At 38.8% G+C, this 24,737-nt stretch overlaps 1 protein-coding gene across 1 annotated transcript in view; it reads left to right on the top strand.

Annotated features, from left to right (window-relative positions):
• The window catches only part of LOC142150556 (extracellular calcium-sensing receptor-like), a 45,795-nt gene extending 21,341 nt beyond the window's left edge, over positions 1 to 24,454 (top strand). Inside the window, exons 3-7 of the mRNA XM_075205755.1 lie at positions 7,151 to 7,442; positions 8,456 to 9,286; positions 9,878 to 10,060; positions 18,544 to 18,667; positions 23,553 to 24,454. Of these exons, the coding sequence (XP_075061856.1) occupies positions 7,151 to 7,442; positions 8,456 to 9,286; positions 9,878 to 10,060; positions 18,544 to 18,667; positions 23,553 to 24,454 (2,332 nt within the window). The remainder of the gene's footprint in view (positions 1 to 7,150; positions 7,443 to 8,455; positions 9,287 to 9,877; positions 10,061 to 18,543; positions 18,668 to 23,552) is intronic.
• The last annotated feature ends 283 nt before the right edge of the window (positions 24,455 to 24,737 follow it).

Genomic DNA, 24,737 nt, shown 5'->3' with positions numbered 1-24,737 from the left:
ACTTTGTGAAAACCAATAATTGTGTCATTCTCAAAACTTTTGGCCATGACTGTAGAAGGGTCACACATTTCATTTTCAATATTAGATGCGAAATCTAAGCAGTAAAATTATTTATTTTATATTAACTGTGAGAGTTTTGATTTTTATTTAGTAATATTGAATGTTTAGTCATAATTGTTCTACCTACAGCTGGGAAATCACATCTGCACAATTATGTAATTCTTTTTCCCTAAACTATAATGGCCACAGATCTCATTTCTAACCAGACCGCTGAGAGTACTACAAACTTAACTCATTATGATAATTGAATGTTGCTATTAATACACTGAGCAAACAGCAATCTATTTATTGATTCAGACCACTGCTGGGTGATAGCAGTGAGTAAGAAATAGAGAGACCCAAGGTGATGTAAGTATAAGACACCTATTATATTCATCTATACACATCAATGTTAAAATACCTCCATCACACATCCTTATATATACACACATCACTGTCACTATATATCCATCACACATATCATCTATACACACATCACTGCCACTATATATCCATCACACATATCATCTATACACACATCACTGCCACTATATATCCATCACACATATCATCTATACACACATCACTGTCACTATACATCCATCACACATATCATCTATACACACATCACTGTCACTATACATCCATCACACATATCATCTATACACACATCACTGCCACTATATATCCATCACACATATCATCTATACACACATCACTGTCACTATACATCCATCACACATATCATCTATACACACATCACTGCCACTATATATCCATCACACATATCTATACACATCACTGTTACTATAGCTACATTACACATCCTTATCTATACACACAACTGCCATTATGCCTCCATCACACTCCCTCATCTATACACATCACTGTCATTATATGTCCATCACCACCATATTCATGTATACATAACAGTCACTACACCTCCAACATCCCTTATCTACATACACCACAGTCATTCCACCTTTAGTATACACTCTCATCCCTACACATCACTATCTATACATTTGTCATCCATGGCAAGCCTTACACACATTATTTTAAACAAACATCTTTCTTAAGTCCTTTGGTTAACAATGTGTATATCAATTTCACTGCACCTCTATCAAACACTCTACATCCCTACACATGTCTATACCACTACATCTCCAGCACACATCCCCATCCCTATACATCTCTATACCACTACACCTCCAGCACACATCCCCATCCCTACACATCTCTATACCACAACACCTCCAGCACACATCCCCATCCCTACACATCTCTCTGCCACTACACCTCCAGCACACATCCCCATCCCTACACATCTCTCTGCCACTACACCTCCAGCACACATCCACATCCCTACACATCTCTATACCACTACACCTCCAGCACACATCCTCATCCACATATAGAATATGAACAGTTATGCATATTTTCTGTTTGCAGATTATCTACTGGCTAATCCAGACAATATGAGCTGTACATCTACTGTGTGTTTCAAAGTCATAATGTTCCATCTTATTTTAATTGTCTGCTCCATGGATCAGAGATGCAGACTGTCACCTCTGTCAGCGCTGGAGGGGATAACACAACCTGGAGATATCATGATAGGAGTCTTATTAGGAATTCATGTTGACAAGATCTACCAAAAACTTACATTCAATGTTGTTCCCCCTAAAACCTTGTGTACAATGTAAGTAAATCTTATGGTATAACTTATGCTCTTTTAGTGTCTGATGTAAATCAGATTGTGTATATAAGTTGTAGTTCGGTTAGTTAGTCCTGTACTGTTCCAAAATGCAAGCGCTATCTGTAAGCAGTAGATGCTCTCATATTAGGAGTGCTAAGGACTCATCTATAGGAAATGCCTTGATGTTGGCAGGTGAGATTCTCCCAATATAGTTGTATTGTGGACAACATCTTTCCATTTATGTATATGTTGACACATAGTGATTTATATATTGTTTGCTTTAGAGTGCTGGACAACATTTCCTTTTGCCGTCACTAAGCAGTGTGCGCACGCAGGGGGGGGATTCTGGGTCTCCAGAAACCCCTCCTCTCCGCTAAAAAAGTGCCCTACATAGCGGCACTGTACTATACAGCAGACGCAGTGCTGTCAAAGAAGCGTCCGCGGCGGTGTATACAGCACTGCCGTGGACGCTTCTTTGACAGCGCCACGGCTGCTGAATAGTACAGTGCTGCTGAAATGGAGCTGTCGCACCTCTCTAGCTTTTTTTTTGGGGGGGGTTGAGGGGAAACCGAGCCCCTCTGCTAAGATCCGGTAATACTCCTGCACCCAGATATGTCAGTGTTTCTGGTCATATGAAACCTGTAGCTGATCTTCTGCTTCTACAGCACTTTGAATTTAGCTGTTTGACTACAACATTATCCTACCAAGGGTTAATATCACTACACCCACAACATTATATGTCACTGTTTGTTTATTATGGTTTCATAAGAGAACTGAAAAAAAATCTTTCTATGCTCTCCAGTCTCTAAGTATTCTTGACTGTTCTATACAGCTCAGTGAGTTGTGCTGCTATATACACTGCTCTCTACACTAATCTAAGTGTAGTGATTTGTTTGTTTACACTGTCTTTTTTCACCTTTTGGGGTTAGTAGGTATTTAAGGAATATTGAAGTGTAATAGCTTAGTTTTTTCATTTGCATTATGCAAATTGCGACAGGTTTGTCATTCAGTTCAGACAGAAATTCAAAAGCCCTTTCATTCAGTCAAAATAAATCAGACAATTGGTTATAATTACTGCAACACCTTATACCGAATGCATCTGTTAACAAAACCTTACACAATTTTTTGTTTGCATTTAAACAACATCTTTCTGTTATTAGCCAACTATTTTAAACCTTATTTTTTTCGTTTTATAAATAAATAAATAATAAACAATAATAAAAATTGTTAATAAGAACATTTTTCAGTCTATTAATGAAAAATCCTTTTTTCAGTTTAATAAATAGTGCTATAGGAGGTGCATATCATTGTATGGAACTGCAGATTTTATGCTTGCATTTGGTGAAAAGCATGAAAATCACAATTTGAAAGATTAATTGATCTCTGTTCTCTTTCTCTCTCTGCAATATTATTTACTATTTTTTTCACTTTCATAATTTGACCAGTCAAAATGTACTCTCTTATATAGTGTTGAGGACAACTTCTAGATCTAGCATTGTGATACATTCATCGGGTTACAACATCTAGATCTAGTATTGTGTTATGGAGGGATTGGGTTTCTATAGCAAGGATGTGACATTTCACAACATTGTACACATTACTTTGGGACCCTCAGATCCTGGTCTATTAATCTGTCCTATAGCAGAAATCCATTTTTTTGACAAGACCTTAACCTTTCCATTGGTTTCTAATCTCCTACATAATGACAAGAGAGGAGAAGGTAATGTCGACAGATTAGTGGTGCAGGCTGAATTGAAAAAAATATATTTTAGATGTACACAGTGGTCGAATTGGTAACTTAGAAGTGGCAGTATGAAAAATGGGAATGTAAATGTATGGAATTTAGTAGTTTTGCAATGAAGACATTAGGAGAAGTGATATTATGGCATAGTACTGTATACACCAGCACTTCCACCACTGGATGTACATCTACAGCACTCAGATTCTCTTAAATCTCATAAAAATTATGGTTTTTGGGGAAGCAAATTGGCCGACGGTATCCAAACTATATAGCACACCCAAGTCACTTTTCCGAAGACAATAAAACTGACAATAGTTAGAGCGACTTAAAAAGGCAGATTGCTATAAGGGTGACCTTGAGGAAATAGAGACTTACCATAATTCAGATAGACAGTATGACCAACACTTATGATAGATGGCTGCTATAATTTGCATCTGGAGAAAATCCGGCGAATGGGAATCTCGTCACTTACATTGGCCAGAGTGGCATTGCTGTCTTAAAACCTGCAACAGGACCTGATTATTCCCTCTGCTTAGAGGAGGTTTAAATCAAACCTTGTCAATTTAACATATCTCGCGCAATCCAGATTTCTAGGTGCACTTCGAACACTGTAATAAATATGTTCAAAAATATAAATGTTACACATGTAGTGTTGAATACTAAAAGTATTACAGGAGTGATACCTTTATTGGGTAACCAAAATTTATACAGGGGGGAGATACATCATAAAGACAAGCTAATGTTATAAAACAGAAGTTTTTGTTATGGATGGAAGAGTGGAAGTCCTAGGAGTTCAGAGATCTGGAGTCACTCTGCTGTGGGGTGTAAAGTGTGTCCATGTAATGGGTCATAAATCCAGGTGTTAGGTTGAGTCCTTGAGTCAATGACTGAACTGTTCTTATCAGATTGAATTCACAGTTTGTTCTCTCCTTGTCATTTTAAATAAAACCATTCAGTATTAAAAATTTTAAATCTGTCACACTGTGTCCTGGTCCAGAGAAGTGTTTACCCACGGGGGTGTCCAGAGTCTTCTTTATTGTGTGTCTGTGTAGATCCATCTTGGATTGCAGTTTCTGCTTGGTCTCCCCAAAGTAGATTGCCTCAGAGCACCTTGTACACTGTATCATGTACACCACATTGGAGGGTGTACATGAGAATGTGTCAGTTATTTTATAGTCCCGTTGTGTGTTGGGTATGTGGACTGTGTTTGTTGGTAGGACATGGGTGCAGGTTTTGCATTTTTTGTTTTTGCAAGAGAAGGTGCCAGCCTCTGATGGTGATGAGAGGACACTTCCAACGAGGAGATTTTTTAAGTTCGGAGGTTGTTTGTATGAAAGGAGAGGTAAATCTTGGAATATTTCCTTCAGTCTATTGTCTTTCTGAAGTATGGGCTAAAGATTAACAGCAATTTTCTCAAAGATGTTCATGTGGGGATTGTAAGTGACCACTAGAGGCACCCTGCTGTTGTCCTCCTTCTGTTTGTAATCCAGGTGACTACTCCTTGGGATTCTTGTGGCTCTGTGGATCTGTTCATCTATAACTATTGGATGGTATCCTTGTTGTAGGAATGTATTCCTCAGTGATAGCAGGTGTTGTTTTCTGTCTTCACTGTCTGAACAAATCCAAATGTATCTCAGAGCTTCGCTGTAAATGATGGACTTCTTTATATGTCCTAGGTGAAAGCTGTTCCATCTCAGGCCTGTTGGTTTATGATAGACTGATGTTTGTGTAGTATTGTTTTTACTGATGTTTGTGTAGTATTGTTTTTATTGTATAGGGTCATGTCCAGGAAATGTATCTGAGATCGTGAGTAGTTAAGAGTGAGTCTGATGGTTGGGTGAAACTTGCTGAAGTTTTTATGGAAAGTCAGCAACTCATCTTCAGAACCAGCCCAGATTAGTAGCAAATCATCAACATAACGGGAGTATGCTAGAGGTTTCATTGTGCAAGTTGATGAGAATTTCTCCTCCAGTTTAGCCATGAAAAGATTAGCATACTGAGGTGACATCTTACTACCCATGGCACTTCCCATACACTGCAGGTATATGTCTTTCCCAAAAGAATGGTAATTATGATTAAGTAAGAACCTGATCAGCTGCAGGGTCGGCTCTGTGGCTAGACTGTTTATTTGAAAGTAGTGTTGGCATGCGGCTATGCCATCCTTGTGGGGTATGTTAGAGTACAGAGACTCCACATCCATAGTTGACAGTATTGAGCCTTCTGGTAGTGGATCCAGGGCTGAAAGTTTGCAGAGAATGTCTGTGGTATCCTGGATATAACTAGTTGTTCGTCTCACTAAGGGTTTTAGAACATTCTCTTTCCAGATAGAAATATTATCCGTTAAGGTCCCAATACCAGAAATTATTGGTCTCCCTGGATTGCCTTTTTTATGTATTTTAGGTAACATGTAGAAGGTACCCATTTCGGGATTGTCCGGTATAAGGTCCAGTAGAGAGGATGATCCAGGGTTGAAACCATTTATGATCTCTATAAGTTCTTCTGTGTGTTGTTTGTTGGGGTCTTCCATAATCAGAGTGTAGGTTTTTTTTTATCTGAGAGCTGTCTGTGTGCTTCCTCAATGTAATCTGATGTGTTCATAATTACTACAGCTCCTCCTTTATCTGTTGGTTTAATGATGATATTGTTGTTAGATTTTAATGATTTTATAGCATTCCTCTCCTCCACATTGAGATTGTGGGTCACTTTGTGGTGTTTGTCCAAAATCTCAGATTTTACTTTATTTCTGAAACAGTCTATATAGTGATCCATAGTTTGGTTGTGTCCCGGCTGTGGGATCCAGTATGTCCTCTTTTTCTTTCTAAGATTTTCTTGTTGCCTATCAGTTTGTGATGTGATATCTGTTTTGTCATAAAAGAATTCCTTTAGCTGCAATCTTTGGAAAAATTCCTCTACATCACTGCAAAACTGAGCCATGTCGATTGGTTTTGTGGGACAGAATGTAAGTCCTCTGGATAAAAACATTCTTTTCCACTGTGCTTGGCTCATACTGTGAGAGGTTCACAAGAGATGACGATGTATCCAAATTGTTATGTGAATTATGCTTTTTGTCTGGCACATTGAGACCAGCTTTCATCCTTAGTCTGTTGAGTTTGTTTTCCTTATTGATGACTAGGTGATGTCGTAATTTATTAAAGCATAGATTTGTCTGACTGATACGGTAATACAATAAAAAAAACAAATTGCTACACATTCTTACACATGTAGCAAAGACAGTCCTGATTTCAGCTCACTCTCATCATTAAATGAAGCCATAAATAAAGATAAGACGAACAGTATTTTAAGAAAAAGATAAAATGAGGTGGATAATCCAAAATTCAAAGTAGGATGGGCTTTATGGTGAAAGTTTTACTGTGTGCACCCTGCACATTTTCCAGGGGATTAAAACCCTCAAAAATAGTGTAGGTGCATCCCTCTTTTATGGGGGTGTTTTCAGCAAGTGGGCATACATCTCAGAATACACTCGGTGGAAAAGTGCCCTCATGTAGGTTGGGAAGTTAAATAGCATTACCAGCCCCAATTTACCAACAAAAATTAATTTGTCTTTGAGTACCATTCTCATTTTTTGCTAGAAGATTCCATTCAAACTATTAATGTAATGCGAAAATTTGGGAACAAATGAAAATGCCTCACATAATCTTTTATCTATCCTAAAGGTTCAGTTTGGACATCTACCATAAGATTCAGACTCTGATACACAGCATTGAAGAGATCAACAGGGATCCCAATATTCTCTCAAATGTAACATTAGGGTTCCAGATGTACGACACATGTGCTGTACCACATTTTGAACTACAAGGAGCTTTACAATTCCTAACTGAGATCACCACATTCATGTCCAACAGCCGGTGTAATACTAGATCATCTTTCAATGCAGTCATTGGATCCACATTTTCTGCAAACTCAATCATCTTGGCTCATGTTTTCGGGGTGTTCAGATACCCACAGGTAAAATGTTTACTATTTTTCATAACCATCAAATAATCTTTACTGTCACAAATACATCAAGAATAACCGCATACTCAGTAAGTAAATATGATCACTAGAATGGAGAAATTATTTTAGAGCAGTAAAGTAATTCTTTGTATTTTTAACATATTTCAGACCTTCAGGGCTTCTTTATAGATGTGATTTTGAATTGTAGTCAATTGTTTTAAGGACTGAGAGTCATTCTCAGCATAGAGCCATTGGTATCCAAAGCTGCTCCACTCCACTCCAATAATATTCTTGAAGGTCAATTCCATCAAGAACTGAAAATTACATTTTGGGTGGAATACCTAAATGGCAAACTGGTACTAAGAGGTACACACCTGCTGCAGCAGCATACATGTCTTCACTTCTTGACTTTTTCTACATAGAAATTGATGAAGTTCAACTATGATTTATTGTACCCTAAATCCTGCAGGCTCCTCTTCAATATTTAAATAGTACAAATAGGTGACAGCATAGAAAAACAAGAAAAAAACCCAACATAAAACCAAACCCAAGACCACCTTGTAGTCTGCTCATGATATATTCTGGTTCTTTAACAATCCAGTATGGTAGCAATGTGTAGAGCTTCTGACACCTAAAGTATACACTCTACCTATAACACATAATATAGGCTTTTGTTTTCTTACTAACTTACTTCATTTAAAATATTGCCCATCTTCTCCACTATAACTTAGAAGGAGGCAAATTGATTAGAAGCTTCAGCTGCTAATAAATCTGTAAAGTTCTATTTGATATTGGGGATACTCTGTTGTTCTCCTGCTCTCTATGTAGCACTTGAGTTAACCTTGGTTTGTGGACTCCAGTGAATGTGTTACTCCTATGCACTCAGGTTCTATCTAAAGGAAAATGTATCTATATTGGTTTTCTATTTGACATATTGGACCTGAGTCATTAAGGAGAGCAAAGCAAAAAAAGTAAGTAACTTTGCACCTGGGTAAAACCATCACCATCATTATTCTTTCTTTCAGATCAGTCCAATTTCAAGTGCTTCTCTACTGAGTAACCAGAAAATGTTTCCATCGTTCTTCAGGGTTGTTCCAAGTGATAAAATGCAGTCTATGGGACTGGCTCAGCTTGTTTTGAGCTTTGGTTGGACCTGGATTGGTCTTCTGTCTACTGACACTGATTATGGTCTTCTAGGAATTCAGCCAATAAAAGAAGAGATAATCAAGGCTGGAGCATGTGTAGCTTTTACTGAATATATTCGTCTGGGTCAACCAAATCACAATGCTCCACAGATAGTCAAGGTTATTAAAGAGTCAACAGCTAAGGTTGTCGTTGTATTCTGCTTTGATGTTTATTTTATTCCTGTTATGAATGAACTGTTGAAACAGAACATCACAGGAAGGATTTTTATTGGAAATGTAGGTTGGTCCAGGTCCATCTTATTGTCGACAAGAAATTATTTTCAGATCTTATCGGGGTCTCTTGGTTTAGCAGTTAAAGATTATGTGGTCCCAGGTTTAAGTCAGTTCCTCAGCAAGATACATCCCTCTGAGTCTATGGAGGAGAACTGGTTGAACTTGTATTGGGAGAACGTTTTCAATTGCAAATTTCTTTATGGGAAAAACCTTACTGGTTCCTTGGAGACCCCAGTAAAAGAATGCACAGGAGAAGAAAGTTTAGATGATGTTAGAAACAGCTCCACCTACATCAGCAGTTTAAAATATTGTTATTATACATATTTGTCTGTAAATGCTTTGGCTAAAGCTTTGGAAGACCTGAAAAGCTGTAAGGAGGGTGAAGGACCATTTTCTCATGGAACCTGTGCAGACATTTGGAATTTAAAAGCATGGCAGGTAATATAATGCCTCAATTTAGAAATAGAATATGATTATGGGTCATATTTATTAAGCCCTAAACCATGCAGAAACATTTTTTCCCCCATAGTTTAGGCATTTTTTTAAGACAAGCCTAAAGCAGGAGAAATCGTAGATATCTTGTGCATTAGGCAAAGTAATGCACAATCCAGCAGTCACCATAATACTCAATAGGGACTGCAGTGTGGGCAATTTTATTATGCTCCCACCATGACCCCAATGGCTAATGCCAACTGAAGATGGCATTAGCATTCAATTTTAAAGTCATCTGTCATTGCAATGACAGATTATACATAAAGGGGTCAAAAATCTAAAAATTCTTAAATATGTCACTAAGTCTTATATAATTACTGTATGTCTATGTACTATTTATGTTCGACAGGTGCATAGTTGTATAAAAAAAAAACCTGAGCTAATTTGATTCTATCAAATATTCCTAAAAATTAAATCCTGGTGCCTCATTTACTTGAAACAAAGAAAATGTGAAACCATCCTTGCCTTGTTTCATTGACTTCTTGTTTTCATTACTGTTATTGTCAACAAATGATCTTCTTATTCTCCTCTACACAGCTCACACACTATATTAGGAAAGTCATATTCACAACTACAGTCTATAGTATTGTGAACTGGCAACTGAGTCTGGAAGGGACTGTGAAGCAAATTCACATCGGAAATTATAGTACTATAGCAATTCCTGATCAAGCTCTGACCATCAACTCAAGTCTGTTGCTGTGGCCTATGGGAGGTCAACAGGTGAGATGTCAAATGAAACTCCTGTTCATCTATGGAGAAAAAATCCTGATTATGTTTATCTGCTAATATTCTATGTGATTGGCACTTCATCATCATCATCACCATTTATTTAGATAGCGCCACTGATTCCGCAGCACTGTACAGAGAACTCTTTCACATCAGTCCCTGCCCCATTGGAGCTTACAGTCTAAATTCTCTAACATACACACACAGACAGACAGACAGACAGACAGACAGACAGAGAGACTAGGGTCAATTTTGATAGCAGCCAATTAACCTACTAGTATGTTTTGGAGTGTGGGAGGAAACCGGAGCACCCGGAGGAAACCCACGCAAACACGGGGAGAACATACAAACTCCACACAAATAAGGCCATGGTCGGGTATTGAACTCATGACCCCAGCGCTGTGAGACAGAAGTGCTAACCACTTAGTATGTGATTGGCACTGAATATAAGTGAGTCAAGCAGTAAAGGGTAAAGGGGTATGACTATCTTATATTTCAAATGATCAAGGGCAACAAAAGTGCACATTGGATTAACTCCATAGTTTAAAGATTATTACTTGGTCAGCATTTTGTTAGATACACACTGACAGGCCTCTTCTTAGCATCCGTGTACAGCTGTCTCTATATTCATACATATACATTTTCAAGTCCAGTAATTTATACAAAAAAACCTGTGAGTTTTATAACTCAAACTATAATAATGTCTGAGAAATTAATATGCACATATAAAATAACAATTATACCATGAATAATCTGTACATGTCAAATCTGTAAAATATCAATATATTTAGGTCATTTTCTGTGAAGTTTTCATTACAAACAACTAGTTATATTTCAAACTTGTATATCCAAAATCTTCTACTATATGTTAAATATAAATGACACTTCTCATTGCATAGTTTTCAGTCTGTTAAGATATTTTCCAGTTTTTTCACAAATCAGGAATGTTTTCCTTCCTATATTAGGTAACATTCGCTAGATGTTATATAAAAGAGGGAATAATATGTCAGCCTTCAGGCAGCTGATAATGATCTCATTGTAATATACTAACTCCATTTAATTGTGTTTTGGCCTTTTGAATGAAATAGCCATATATTAACCATAACTCCTTATAGAGAATGTATGAAATAATAAAATATAAAGATGTTTGTACAGATAAAAGTAGTGTTTGCAATTATCAACCCTTGATCATAGTAATAAACAAAAGATAAAAAATATCACCTCTATAAATGAAAATTGACACTCCTTACTGTAAATGAGGTAGTTTGAATGAAAAGAGTTTAACTCTGGGGAGGAGGAAGACTAGAGAAGTCTTATTGTAATTAATGATGTAATGTGAGGCGCAGAATTATAAATCCCAAAAATATGACCCAATTCATAGTCAGCATGTAAACAAAGGCTAAAAAATTGGAGCCATAAATATATAATGAAATAATGAAAATTAAAAGATAATTAAAATCAAGCACTAACATTGATGACAGCGTAGTAATAAGAAATAACATAGAGAAATATAAAAACTATTATACAGTTATTCTTAATAAATTCATTGTAATGCAATAGCTATGTTGTTAATTTTTTAGTTTAGGAACGAGGCTGGAATTCCTCTAGCCACTCAGAGAATTAAGGTCTATTTGCATGGAGTTAAAGGTTGTCATTTACCTGTAAAATGGGGAACACCTCCCAAAATATCTTCTCCACTTCCTCCAAGTCAATTAAATAATCAGGACTCACAACTTGTAATTGTGAAAAACTCTAGCAGTGAATCACACTTGAAAGTAGAGAAGTAGAAAAATACCTACTGAGGCGCAAAATGCAAATATACAAATATTTATATATATAAATATGGAATCCAATTCAGATATATACAGCACATACATAAATACATATATGGATATGAGACTTATTACAGATACACATATACAATATACTATATATGATGTCACCGAGATGCAGATATATACATATTAATAAACACACAGTGATATAATACACCATAATGCTTATAAATACACATTAGCTCAGAAAATCTATATACATGGAAAGACAGGCAGGGGCAGTGAGACATATAACCATCATTCAGTACTCTTTTATATATTCATTGAGATCTTTGATCTGTTAGGTCAATGTTCTGTTTATATTAGAGATGGGCGGGTCCGGTTCTCCGAGAACCGAACCCACCCTAACTTTGGGTATCCGAGTTCCGAGCTGAGCAGCTCGGTACTCTCCCGCCCGTTCCGAATCCAAATCGAGGCCGAACGTCATTGTGACGTCGTCTGATCTCGTGGCTCGGTTCTCGCGATACTTCAACTTTATAAATACATGCCTCCACAGCAATCCATCGCCATTTGACAGAGGGAGAGAGCAGGGTGTAGTCATAGGCTAATTAGAGCAGGGACAGAGAATACAATATTGTTCTTGCAATTGCTCTAACCAAAATCGCTAGTGCAGAGAGGAGGATAGATGTTTATTATTTTTTCTTCATATTTGGCACTCCCCAGCGCTTTTGGGGTGTCCCCCATAATTGTGCATAAATATTTCTGGCTGTCAAAAGTCATATCTGTCAGCAGTATCTACTAAATAATTTTTAGAACTCCTCAGTGCTTTTGGGGTGTCCTCCCTAATTGTGCATTAATATTTCTGGCTGTCAAAAGTCATTTCTGTCAGCAGTATCTACTAAATAAATTTTAGCACACCTCAGTGCTTTTGGGGTGTCCTCCCTAATTGTGCATTAATATTTCTGGCTGTCAAAAGTCATATCTGTCAGCAGTATCTACTAAATAATTTTTAGCACTCCTCAGTGCTTTTGGGGTGTCCTCCCTAATTGTGCATTAATATTTCTGGCTGTCAAAAGTCATATCTGTCAGCAGTATCTACTAAATAATTTTTAGCACTCCTCAGTGCTTTTGGGGTGTCCTCCCTAATTGTGCATTAATATTTCTGGCTGTCAAAAGTCATATCTGTCAGCAGTATCTACTAAATAATTTTTAGCACTCCTCAGTGCTTTTGGGGTGTCCTCCCTAATTGTGCATTAATATTTCTGGTTGTCAAAAGTCATATCTGTCAGCAGTATCTACCAAATAATTTTTAGCACTCCTCAGTGCTTTTGGGGTGTCCTCCCTAATTGTGCATTAATATTTCTGGCTGTCAAAAGTCATATCTGTCAGCAGTATCTACCAAATAATTTTTAGCACTCCTCAGTGCTTTTGGGGTGTCCTCCCTAATTGTTCATTAATATTTCTGGCTGTCAAAAGTCATTTCTGTCAGCAGTATCTACTAAATAATTTTTAGCACACCTCAGTGCTTTCCAATTGTGCATTAATATTTCTGGCTGTCCAAAGTCATAACTGTCAGCAGTATCTACTAAATAATTTTTAGCACTCCTCAGTGCTTTTGGGGTGTCCTCCCTAATTGTGCATTAATATTTCTGGCTGTCAAAAGTCATATCTGTCAGCAGTATCTACTAAATAATTTTTAGCACTCCTCAGTGCTTTTGGGGTGTCCTCCCTAATTGTGCATTAATATTTCTGGCTGTCAAAAGTCATATCTGTCAGCAGTATCTACTAAATAATTTTTAGCACTCCTCAGTGCTTTTGGGGTGTCCTCCCTAATTGTGCATTAATATTTCTGGCTGTCAAAAGTCATATCTGTCAGCAGTATCTACCAAATAATTTTTAGCACTCCTCAGTGCTTTTGGGGTGTCCTCCCTAATTGTGCATTAATATTTCTGGCTGTCAAAAGTCATTTCTGTCAGCAGTATCTACTAAATAATTTTTAGCACACCTCAGTGCTTTTGGGGTGTCCTCCCTAATTGTGCATTAATATTTCTGGCTGTCAAAAGTCATATCTGTCAGCAGTATCTACTAAATAATTTTTAGCACTCCTCAGTGCTTTTGGGGTGTCCTCCCTAATTGTGCATTAATATTTCTGGCTGTCAAAAGTCATAACTGTCAGCAGTATCTACTAAATAATTTTTAGCACTCCTCAGTGCTTTTGGGGTGTCCTCCCTAATTGTGCATTAATATTTCTGGCTGTCAAAAGTCATAACTGTCAGCAGTATCTACTAAATAATTTTTAGCACTCCTCAGTGCTTTTGGGGTGTCCTCCCTAATTGTGCATTAATATTTCTGGCTGTCCAAAGTCATAACTGTCAGCAGTATCTACTAAATAATTTTTAGCACTCCTCAGTGCTTTTGGGGTGTCCTCCCTAATTGTGCATTAATATTTCTGGCTGTCAAAAGTCATATCTGTCAGCAGTATCTACTAAATAATTTTTAGCACTCCTCAGTGCTTTTGGGGTGTCCTCCCTAATTGTGCATTAATATTTCTGGCTGTCAAAAGTCATATCTGTCAGCAGTATCTACTAAATAATTTTTAGCACTCCTCAGTGCTTTTGGGGTGTCCTCCCTAATTGTGCATTAATATTTCTGGCTGTCAAAAGTCATATCTGTCAGCAGTATCTACCAAATAATTTTTAGCACTCCTCAGTGCTTTTGGGGTGTCCTCCCTAATTGTGCATTAATATTTCTGGCTGTCAAAAGTCATATCTGTCAGCAGTATCTACCAAATATTTTTTAGCACTCCTCAGTGCTTTTGGGGTGTCCTCCCTAATTGTGCATTAATATTTCTGGCTGTCAAAAGTCATATCTGTCAGCAGTATCTACTAAATAATTTTTTGCACTCCTCAGTGCTTTTGGGGTGTCCTCCCTAATTGTGCATTAATATTTCTGGCTGTCAAAAGTCATATCTGTCAGCAGTATCTACCAAATAATTTTTAGCACTCCTCAGTGCTTTTGGGGTGTCCTCCCTAATTGTGCATTAATATTTCTGGCTGTCAAAAGTCATATCTGTCAGCAGTATCTACCAAATAATTTTTAGCACTCCTTAGTGCTTTTGGGGTGTCCTCCCTAATTGTGCATTAATATTTCTGGCTGTCAAAAGTCATTTCTGTCAGCAGTATCTACTAAATAATTTTTAGCACACCTCAGTGCTTTTGGGGTGTTCTCTCTAATTGTGCATTAATATTTCTGGCTGTCAAAAGTCATATCTGTCAGCAGTATCTACTAAATAATTTTTAGCACTCCTCAGTGCTTTTGGGGTGTCCTCCCTAATTGTGCATTAATATTTCTGGCTGTCAAAAGTCATAACTGTCAGCAGTATCTACTAAATAATTTTTAGCACTCCTCAGTGCTTTTGGGGTGTCCTCCCTAATTGTGCATTAATATTTCTGGCTGTCAAAAGTCATAACTGTCAGCAGTATCTACTAAATAATTTTTAGCACTCCTCAGTGCTTTTGGGGTGTCCTCCCTAATTGTGCATTAATATTTCTGGCTGTCCAAAGTCATAACTGTCAGCAGTATCTACTAAATAATTTTTAGCACTCCTCTGTGCTTTTGGGGTGTCCTCCCTAATTGTGCATTAATATTTCTGGCTGTCAAAAGTCATATCTGTCAGCAGTATCTACTAAATAATTTTTAGCACTCCTCAGTGCTTTTGGGGTGTCCTCCCTAATTGTGCATTAATATTTCTGGCTGTCAAAAGTCATATCTGTCAGCAGTATCTACTAAATAATTTTTAGCACTCCTCAGTGCTTTTGGGGTGTCCTCCCTAATTGTGCATTAATATTTCTGGCTGTCAAAAGTCATATCTGTCAGCGGTATCTACCAAATAATTTTTAGCACTCCTCAGTGCTTTTGGGGTGTCCTCCCTAATTGTGCATTAATATTTCTGGCTGTCAAAAGTCATATCTGTCAGCAGTATCTACCAAATAATTTTTAGCACTCCTCAGTGCTTTTGGGGTGTCCTCCCTAATTGTGCATTAATATTTCTGGCTGTCAAAAGTCATTTCTGTCAGCAGTATCTACTAAATAATTTTTAGCACACCTCAGTGCTTTTGGGGTGTCCTCCCTAATTGTGCATTAATATTTCTGGCTGTCAAAAGTCATATCTGTCAGCAGTATCTACTAAATAATTTTTAGCACTCCTCAGTGCTTTTGGGGTGTCCTCCCTAATTGTGCATTAATATTTCTGGCTGTCAAAAGTCATAACTGTCAGCAGTATCTACTAAATAATTTTTAGCACTCCTCAGTGCTTTTGGGGTGTCCTCCCTAATTGTGCATTAATATTTCTGGCTGTCAAAAGTCATAACTGTCAGCAGTATCTACTAAATAATTTTTAGCACTCCTCAGTGCTTTTGGGGTGTCCTCCCTAATTGTGCATTAATATTTCTGGCTGTCAAAAGTCATATCTGTCAGCAGTATCTACTAAATAATTTTTAGCACTCCTCAGTGCTTTTGGGGTGTCCTCCCTAATTGTGCATTAATATTTCTGGCTGTCAAAAGTCATATCTGTCAGCAGTATCTACTAAATAATTTTTAGCACTCCCCAGTGGTTTGCGCTCAGAATGGATTCAAAGCAGTCCACATATGATCTGAATGAGCAACCAGGTTCTGTCACCAGTCCTGATGTTAGTGTTCCCAGTACGTCATCTGGCCAAGGCGATGTCAAACAACAGAGTGTTTTTCAAATTAGTGCAAAAAACAAAAACCCAAAAAATTTTTACTGTATTGAAGCGAAAAAGAAGTGTAACTGAGCAAAAGTTAAGTGACGATAAAAAAAAAATTGCAAGCATGCCATTCTACACACGCAGTGGCAAAGAGAGAATGAGGCCTTCACCTTTGGCTATTAGTGGCAGATCCCAAAAAGTTACCCAGCCTACAATTGGTGCATAACTACTGTTACGCGTCAAAGCCGAGCTGCAAGATAACAGTGAGGCATTACAGGAGAATATTTGCTCTGATTCACAAATGACAACAATCCCTGTGGAGAGTCCATCCAACAGTGGGATGTCTAATCGTGAGCATTCTGCTGATGTGTGCCTTAATATCCCGAGTGTAGCCGGTGATACCCAAATTGAGGATGCCACTTTGGAATTAGAAGAGGATGAGGGGGAGATTTGTGTAGGCGACGAGGGCGCTAATGATGATGTTGATGATTATGATGCAGACAGATACCAAATTGCCTTTCTCAATTTCTATTTCTATTCTAGATTATATAACGGCTGAATAGTTTTCTATTTTACTCCTAGTGGAGAGAGGATCTGATGCAGACAGATACCAAACTGCCTTTGTCCATTTCAATTTATATTGTACAGTATATAACGGCTGAATTTATTAGTATTTTATACAAGTTGAGGGGGGCCTAGAGAGACAGAAACCAAACTGGCTTTCTCCATGTCAATTAATATTGTACAGTCTATAATGGCTGAATTTTTTGTTTTTTTAAAAAAGTGGAGGGGGCCTATAGAGACAGAAAGCAAACTGTCTTTTTCCATTTCTTTACATATTTAACTATAAGTGTAGGGTGTAATATAGATTCAAAGACGATGGCTGCATTGCCAATATGCATAGATGGAGAGGAAGACAATCTGTTTTGTGTGTAGAATAAATGAAGGCCTACCAACGAAGAATTAAACAGTTTTTTTCGATGATTTATTACCTCAACAATTAGATTACTTATCTCTAAAACAGTTGGAGCACTAAATTGGGTTATTTTAGGCACAAAAACATGTATTTTCCAACAAAATAGCAAAACAAAACCAAACAAAACCAAAACCAAAACCAAAACACGCAATGGCGGTTTTGCAAAACCAAAACCAAAACCAAAACACGACGGTAATCCAGATCCAAAACCGAATCCAAAACCAAAACACGGGGGTCAGTGACCATCTCTAGTTTATATCCTCTTGCTTGTGCACAGCTAAGAGGATCCCAGTTGCTTTGTGCCACGACAAGACCCAGAGACATGTGTACAGTCATAGCCAAAAGTTTTGAGAATGACACAAGTATTGGTTTTCACAAAGTTTGCTGCTTCAGAGTTTTTAGACCTTTTTGTCAGATGTTGCTATGGTATACTGAAGTTACATTACAAGCTTTTCATAAGCGTCAAAGGCTTTTACTGACAATTACAATAAGTTTATGGAAAAAAATAAATATTTGCAGGGTTGACCCTTCTTCTTGAAGACCTCTGCAATTCTCCCTGGCATGCTGTCAGTCAACTCCTGGGCCACATACTGACTGATGACCCATTCTTGCCTAATCAATGCTTGGAGTTTGTCGTGGCACATATGAAACATGATTATGTTATATTGATTACTTGTAAATATACATTTTCATTATAGCTCTCTTATAGTGTATATTGATGACACATCTCAAAGAATTGTTACAATGTAGTTCTTCCAATAAGCAATATGCCTGCCCTTCTAGGTACCGCAACTATTGTACTTTTTAGCCAAAGCATCTCTGGTTTGTGCCATTTAATATAGTTGGCTGGTTATACCTCAAAAATCTATAAATAAACAATCCAAGCAAGATCCAGAAAACAGGCATCTGACACATAGCTCAATAGGTTAACCCTTTGTTTGCAGGAAAATGTATTTTTTTACAAAATAGCAATAATGTAATAGGACATATTATCCCCAGGTCCCTCGTTCGGTCTGCAGTGAGAGTTGTCCTCCAGGATTCAGGAAAGCTGCTAGAACAGGGCAACCCATCTGCTGCTTTGATTGTGTCCAATGTCTACAAGGAGAAATTTCAAACCAGACAGGCAAGTGAAGGACTTTCTCATTTAACTAGAGGAAGTGAATAAAGTGGGGATTTACACAGTACTATGCCATACTATTATTATTATTATTATTATTATTAATAATTTTTATTTATAGGGCGCCACTAGGTGTCCGTAGCGCCATACACGGACAAACAATTACAATACGAGGTGTGACGGCACGGTACAGTAAACAATAAGCACAGTGACTCAGTAAGCTCAAAGCACAGCTAGAGAGAGGGGGGAGGGAAGACCCGCAAGCGTCTGAGCCCAAGAGGAAGGGCGCGGATGACGGGGAGACACCCAGAGGGGTGGGGGAAAAGGTAGCTGGAGAGCAGAGTTAGAAGTGTAGGAAACAGGAGGAGAGATGGCTCTGCTCAATCTAAGGGGAGTGGTAGACAGACAGAGAGACACAGGGGTGAGAGGGAGAGAAGGGGGAACAGAGGCAGAATCAGGGGAGGTGGAAGAACGGGGAGAGGCTGAAGATAAGGTAGGAAGTTAAGTGGGAGACTGGAAGGCTTTGAGAAAGAGGTGAGTTTTTAGAGCCCGTTTGAAACTGGACAGATTGGGGGATGTTCTGATGAAGGGAGCTTGTTCCAGTGGAGGGGGCAGCATGGGAGAAGTCTTGGATACGCACGTGGGAGGAGGTGATCAGAGGGGAGGAGAGGCAACGGTCATTGGCAGATCGGAGAGGGCGGGATGGATGCAGTGTGAATAGAGATGAGGTTGGAGATGTAGGGAGCAGTGGAGTTGGCGAGGGCCTTGTATGTGAGAGTGAGGAGCTTGAACAGTATTCTGCAGGGGAAGGGGAGCCAGTGAAGGGCTTGGTAGTGGGGGAAGACAGAAGAGGAGCGGCGAGAAAGGAAGATAAGCTGCGAGAAAAGAATATATGCCTAGCGGCTGCATTAAGTACAGATCGAAGGGGAGCGAGATGAGAGTGGGGGAGGCCAGTAAGGAGAAGGCTGCAGTAGTCCAAGCGGGAGATGATCAGAGAGTGTATAAGACATTTGGTGGCATCTTGGGAGAGGAATCTGGAAGCGGCAGCATTTAGCAAGAGAGAGAATTTGAGGGGCAAAGGAGAGAGGAGTCAAGGATGACACTGAGGCAGTAAAGTTGGGGGACAGGGGAGGTAGAGGAGGAGCCGACAGTGATAGAGAGGTCAGAGGGGGAGGGAATATGAGGGGGGGAAAGACAATGTGTTCTGTTTTGGTGAGGTTGAGTTTGAGGAATCTAGAGGACATCCAAGAGGAGATGGCAGAGAGGCAGGCGGACACCCTAGAGAGGAGGGAGGGAGAGAGATCAGGAGAGGAGAGATAGAGTTGAGTGTCATCAGCACAAATGTGGTACTTGAGGCTGTAGGAGCTGATGAGTTCACCCAGGGAAGAAGTGTATAGAGAGAAGAGTAAGGGTCCAAGAACAGAGCCCTGTGGGACCCCGACTGAAAGGGTGGAAGGGGAGGAGAGAGACCCAGAGGTGGTGACAGAGAAAGATCGGTCAGCCAGGTAAGAGGTAAGCCAGGACAGAACAGGGCTGGAGAGGCCTAAGGACTGGAGGGTGTGGAGCAGGAGGGAGTGGTCAACGGTGTTGAAAGCTGATGAAAGATCAAGGAGGATAAGAAGGGAGAAGTGACCCCTGGCTTTAGCAGAGAGGAGGTAATTGGTAGCTTTAGCCAGGGCAGTTTCGGTGGAGTGAAGGGGGCGGAAACCAGACTGGAGAGGATCAAGGAGGGAGTGTACAGAAAGGTAGTAGGTGAGACGGCTGCAGCCTCTCGAGTAATTTGGAGGCAAAGGGGAGAAGAGATATGGGGCGATAGAGAGAGAAGTGGGGTCGAGATTAGGTTTCTTAAGAATGGGAGAAACGAGAGCATGTTTAAAGTAAGAGGGGAAGATGCCGGTGGAGAGGGAAAGATTAAAGAGGTGAGTGAGGTGGGAGCAGGTGGAGGGGAAAAGGGAGCGAAGAAGGTGGGAGGGGATAGGACCCAGGGGACAGGTAGAAGTGGGGGAGGAAGAGATGAGGTAGTGGACTTCTTCACCCGTGGTGGGGCGAAAGGAGTGAAGGGAAAGGTGGCTAGGGGGAGAGTATGGAAGAGTGGGGGGGTGGACGAGAGAGTGGAGGAGGAGATTTCAAGTCGGAGGGCCTCGATTTTAGAGGAGAAAAAGGAGGCGAAGTCGGTTGCAGTCAGGGAGGAGGGAGGGGGAGGAGAAGGGGCCAGGAGAGAGCTGAAGGTAGTGAAAAGGTGGCGGGGTTAGAGGACTGGGAAGAGATGAGGGATTTAAAGAAAGATTGTTTAGCGAGTGAGAGGGCAGAGCTGTAAGAAGAAAGGATGAACTTAAAGTGGAGGAAGTCAGCCAGGGAGCGGGATTTTCTCCAGAGCCGTTGAGCGGTACAGGTGCATTTTTGGAGGAAGCGGGTAAATTTGTAGTGCCAGGGTTGGGATTTAGAGCAGCGAGGGTGGACGGAGTGGGCGGGGGCAACCGCATCGAGAGCGGAGGTGAGGGTGTGATTGTAGAGGGAGACCGACTGCTCATAGCCTATTCATACTACAACTTTTGCCTGCTGCTTTCATTGTAAAACTATCAAATTCCATTCACTTACATTCCTATTACATTTGACTTACTTTGACCGGTGCCTAGAGGTAGTCAAGACATTGGAACTGAAATGTAAATCTGTAGGTGACAATAGAAAATCTATGTAAAAAATTATGTAAATGTATTCATCAAAATTGTGTTAGCTACACAAAGATCCCTTCCAGGTTCCATGTACTACATTCCAAGTAATGTGAAGCAGATTTAACCATTAATATGTAACCATATTTTAGTTTGTATCATGACTTCCCTACAACCTATTAATATCAGGGCTTGTATAGAGCAGTGAATCCTGCATCTGATTACCATTTGTACTCTGTACATTTGAGGATTGCTGATGTAACTGTTTCTACGGCATGAGATATAAGCTTTATCCCTTAATTACTATGATGATCCTTCAAACATGACATTTTAAATAGATTGTATTGTTATTTTAATGACTCTGGTGTGAACTTTACATTAGGATGTACTTGTAGATATTGACTATTTTACCAACAAAAGACGTAATTATCAACTGTAAAACTGTCCATTACTGATACAAATCATCAGAAAGATGAAGGCCCTAGATAGCATGACATAGCTGTTCTGGTTGCGGTTGTCGCTCTCTAAATGAAATGACAATATTTTCTGGTTTATAGAAAACACATTAACTTATTTATTTATGTAGTGGCCTTACCAGCCTGAAAAACATAAAGTTTCATCTAAACAAATTATGTCATACTGCCCATGACGGCACTGAGAAAAGTCAATTAATATCGGTCCCACTAACTCACATCTAGGGGTAAATGTATTAAGTAGCAGATTCTGCAAGTCGCCTATATTCGGCGACTTCGCAGAGAAAATTTAAATCTGCAATCGCTTTCATGGTAAAACTTGCCTTGAAAGCGATTGCCGCTTTAAATCTCCACTGCAAAGTTCCCGAATATCGTCGACTTGCAGAATTCGCTACTTAATACATTTACCCACTAGAGTGTATATTGTGTCATTTGTTTAACTTATAGCTGCTCCAACTGTAGCATTGGTTACTCCTCACTATATACGTATACCATATACTGTAGAGATAAGCAACGCTTTTAAAACTGTTTAATGGATTATTTGTCTCACTCCATATTTGGATGAATGACTGAACTGTTAACATATCATATTTAGTCATAGACTATACAATCAGTGAAATGCTATATGATGAATGCAGTACGGTATAGCATTCCGTGTGGTACAAAGCAGTAGTGCACAAAGTAGATGGTATTGCTGCCACAGATCAACCTCCCCCAATGAAAAACTTGATCAGTACAATATATCACCATAGCTTTGTTCATCTATAATACTGTACAGACAAGGAGCAGGAGACTCTCAGTGACGTTAATTTGTGCACAACACTTTAAGGGGTATATTTACTGAACGGTGGGTTTCATAAAGTGGAGATGATTGTTTATAGCAACCAATCAAACTCTAGCTATCATTTTGTAGAATGTACTAAATAAACTATAACTAGAATCTGATTGGTTGCTATAGGCAACATCTCCACTTTGTCAAACCCACCATTTAGTAAATATACCCCTAGGTCTGCAAATATTGTTGTAACTTTTATAATGTGACATGTTCTGCTGTTGAACAGATTTAATGGAGCCAGCAATTGATATGTAGGACAAGATGGAATGTTTTCAAATATATTTTGTTTAGGATGAAGGGTACAGGTGGTTACACCTCAGAGATACATGGCATTTCTATGTTTAAGTGTCTCAGGACAATTATACACCAATTTATGCTCAAATCCTCAAAAGCAAAAGCATAAATAAAAATTTCTGCCCAATATTAAACAAATATTATAAAATACCATTGTTTTCTTTACCTTCTTATATTCTTTAATTGCCACCACCCTGTTAACAATCTTATTAAGTGTGAACATCCTCTTACAACACAGTAGCTTAGGGGTGTTGCCTAGTGGCAGAAAATATGTTTGACATGGTAGAGTCTGAAAAGGGCTAATATGGCCAAGGGAAGGTAAAGAGGTAAAAGGAAAATACCTTTAAGTCTGCTCATAGCCTATTCAGATTTATTATTTCAATTAAACACTCTCTGAATAAATATGTTTGACTAGAGGAATCAATTTAATTTTGTACATGGAACAAAAACTGTATAATGTGAATGTAAAAACATTGTGTAATGAACCTTTCATATCTTAAAGTTTCAGTAGTGCAGGAAATCAATATTATAAACTCAGTTTAACTGTTTCCAATCAACATCACTTTACAGATTAATGACATGTCGATGTGTAACGGTACCATATATGTTCTATCTTCCAGATTCAATTAACTGCATACGGTGTCTTTGGGATCAGTGGTCAAATCCTGAGAAATCTAGTTGTCTCCCAAAATCCATGGAGTTTCTGTCTTATGATGATGCATTGGGAGGAACTTTAGCTACAACCAGCATAATATCCTCACTTATTCCTGCTCTTATTTTGAGGCTTTTCATCTTGTATAGACAAACACCTATAGTGAGAGCCAATAATTACTCTCTAAGTTGTCTTCTATTGATGTCACTGTGTCTCTGCTTCTTGTGCTCTTTAGTATTTATAGGTTACCCCCACCAGCATAAATGTCTCCTACGTCAAGTAATATTTGGCCTGGCCTTCACTTTGTGTGTCTCAAGCATTTTAGCAAAGACTATCATGGTGGTGTTTGCTTTTATGGCCACTAAACCAGGCAGCAATCTGAGGAAATGGACCAGTCCCCAAGTGTCCTACATGATTATTATTATATGTTTCCTGCTACAATTCATCTTGTGCATCACTTGGTTGTCTTTAGCTTCTCCATTCCCACAATATAACACTAATACTAAACCTGAACTCATCATTGTTGAGTGTAATGAGGGATCACCTATTGCATTCTGGACTATGCTAGGTTATCTGTTTCTTCTGGCCACCATTAGTTTCATTGTAGCCTTCCTGGCTCGGAGACTTCCTGACAGGTTTAATGAGGCTCAATGTATTACTTTCAGCATGTTGGCCTTCCTCAGTGTCTGGCTATCTTATATCCCAGCCTCCCTCAGTGCTCAGGGACAATACACTGTGGCAATGGAAATATTTGCCATTTTGGCGTCCAGTTGGGCTCTGGTGATCTGCATGTTTCTTCCTAAATGTTTCATCATATTGTTTAGACCAGACAAGAACCGTCGACATCTCATAATTAAAAACAAAGACTAGTATCAACAGCTCTACAGAATAAAGCTCAATAAATATTTAATAAATAGCAACATAAACAAATCGGAATATATATATATACACACATATATATATATATATATATATATATATATATATATATTAAAACAATGTGAAAAAGACAACGGCGCTCAGTGCAAACACCAATGATCACGTGTTTAAAAACCTGTGCTCAAAATATTTAAAATCACATACATTAGGCTGCTTCCCTTTGATACATCAGCTTGCAGATGTACAATCTAAATAAACAAATGAGAAAAAGAAG

Source organism: Mixophyes fleayi, chromosome 4 (genome assembly GCF_038048845.1).
Source record: "Mixophyes fleayi isolate aMixFle1 chromosome 4, aMixFle1.hap1, whole genome shotgun sequence".
NCBI lineage: Eukaryota > Metazoa > Chordata > Amphibia > Anura > Limnodynastidae > Mixophyes > Mixophyes fleayi.
This window is presented reverse-complemented; position numbering and strand designations above follow the sequence as displayed.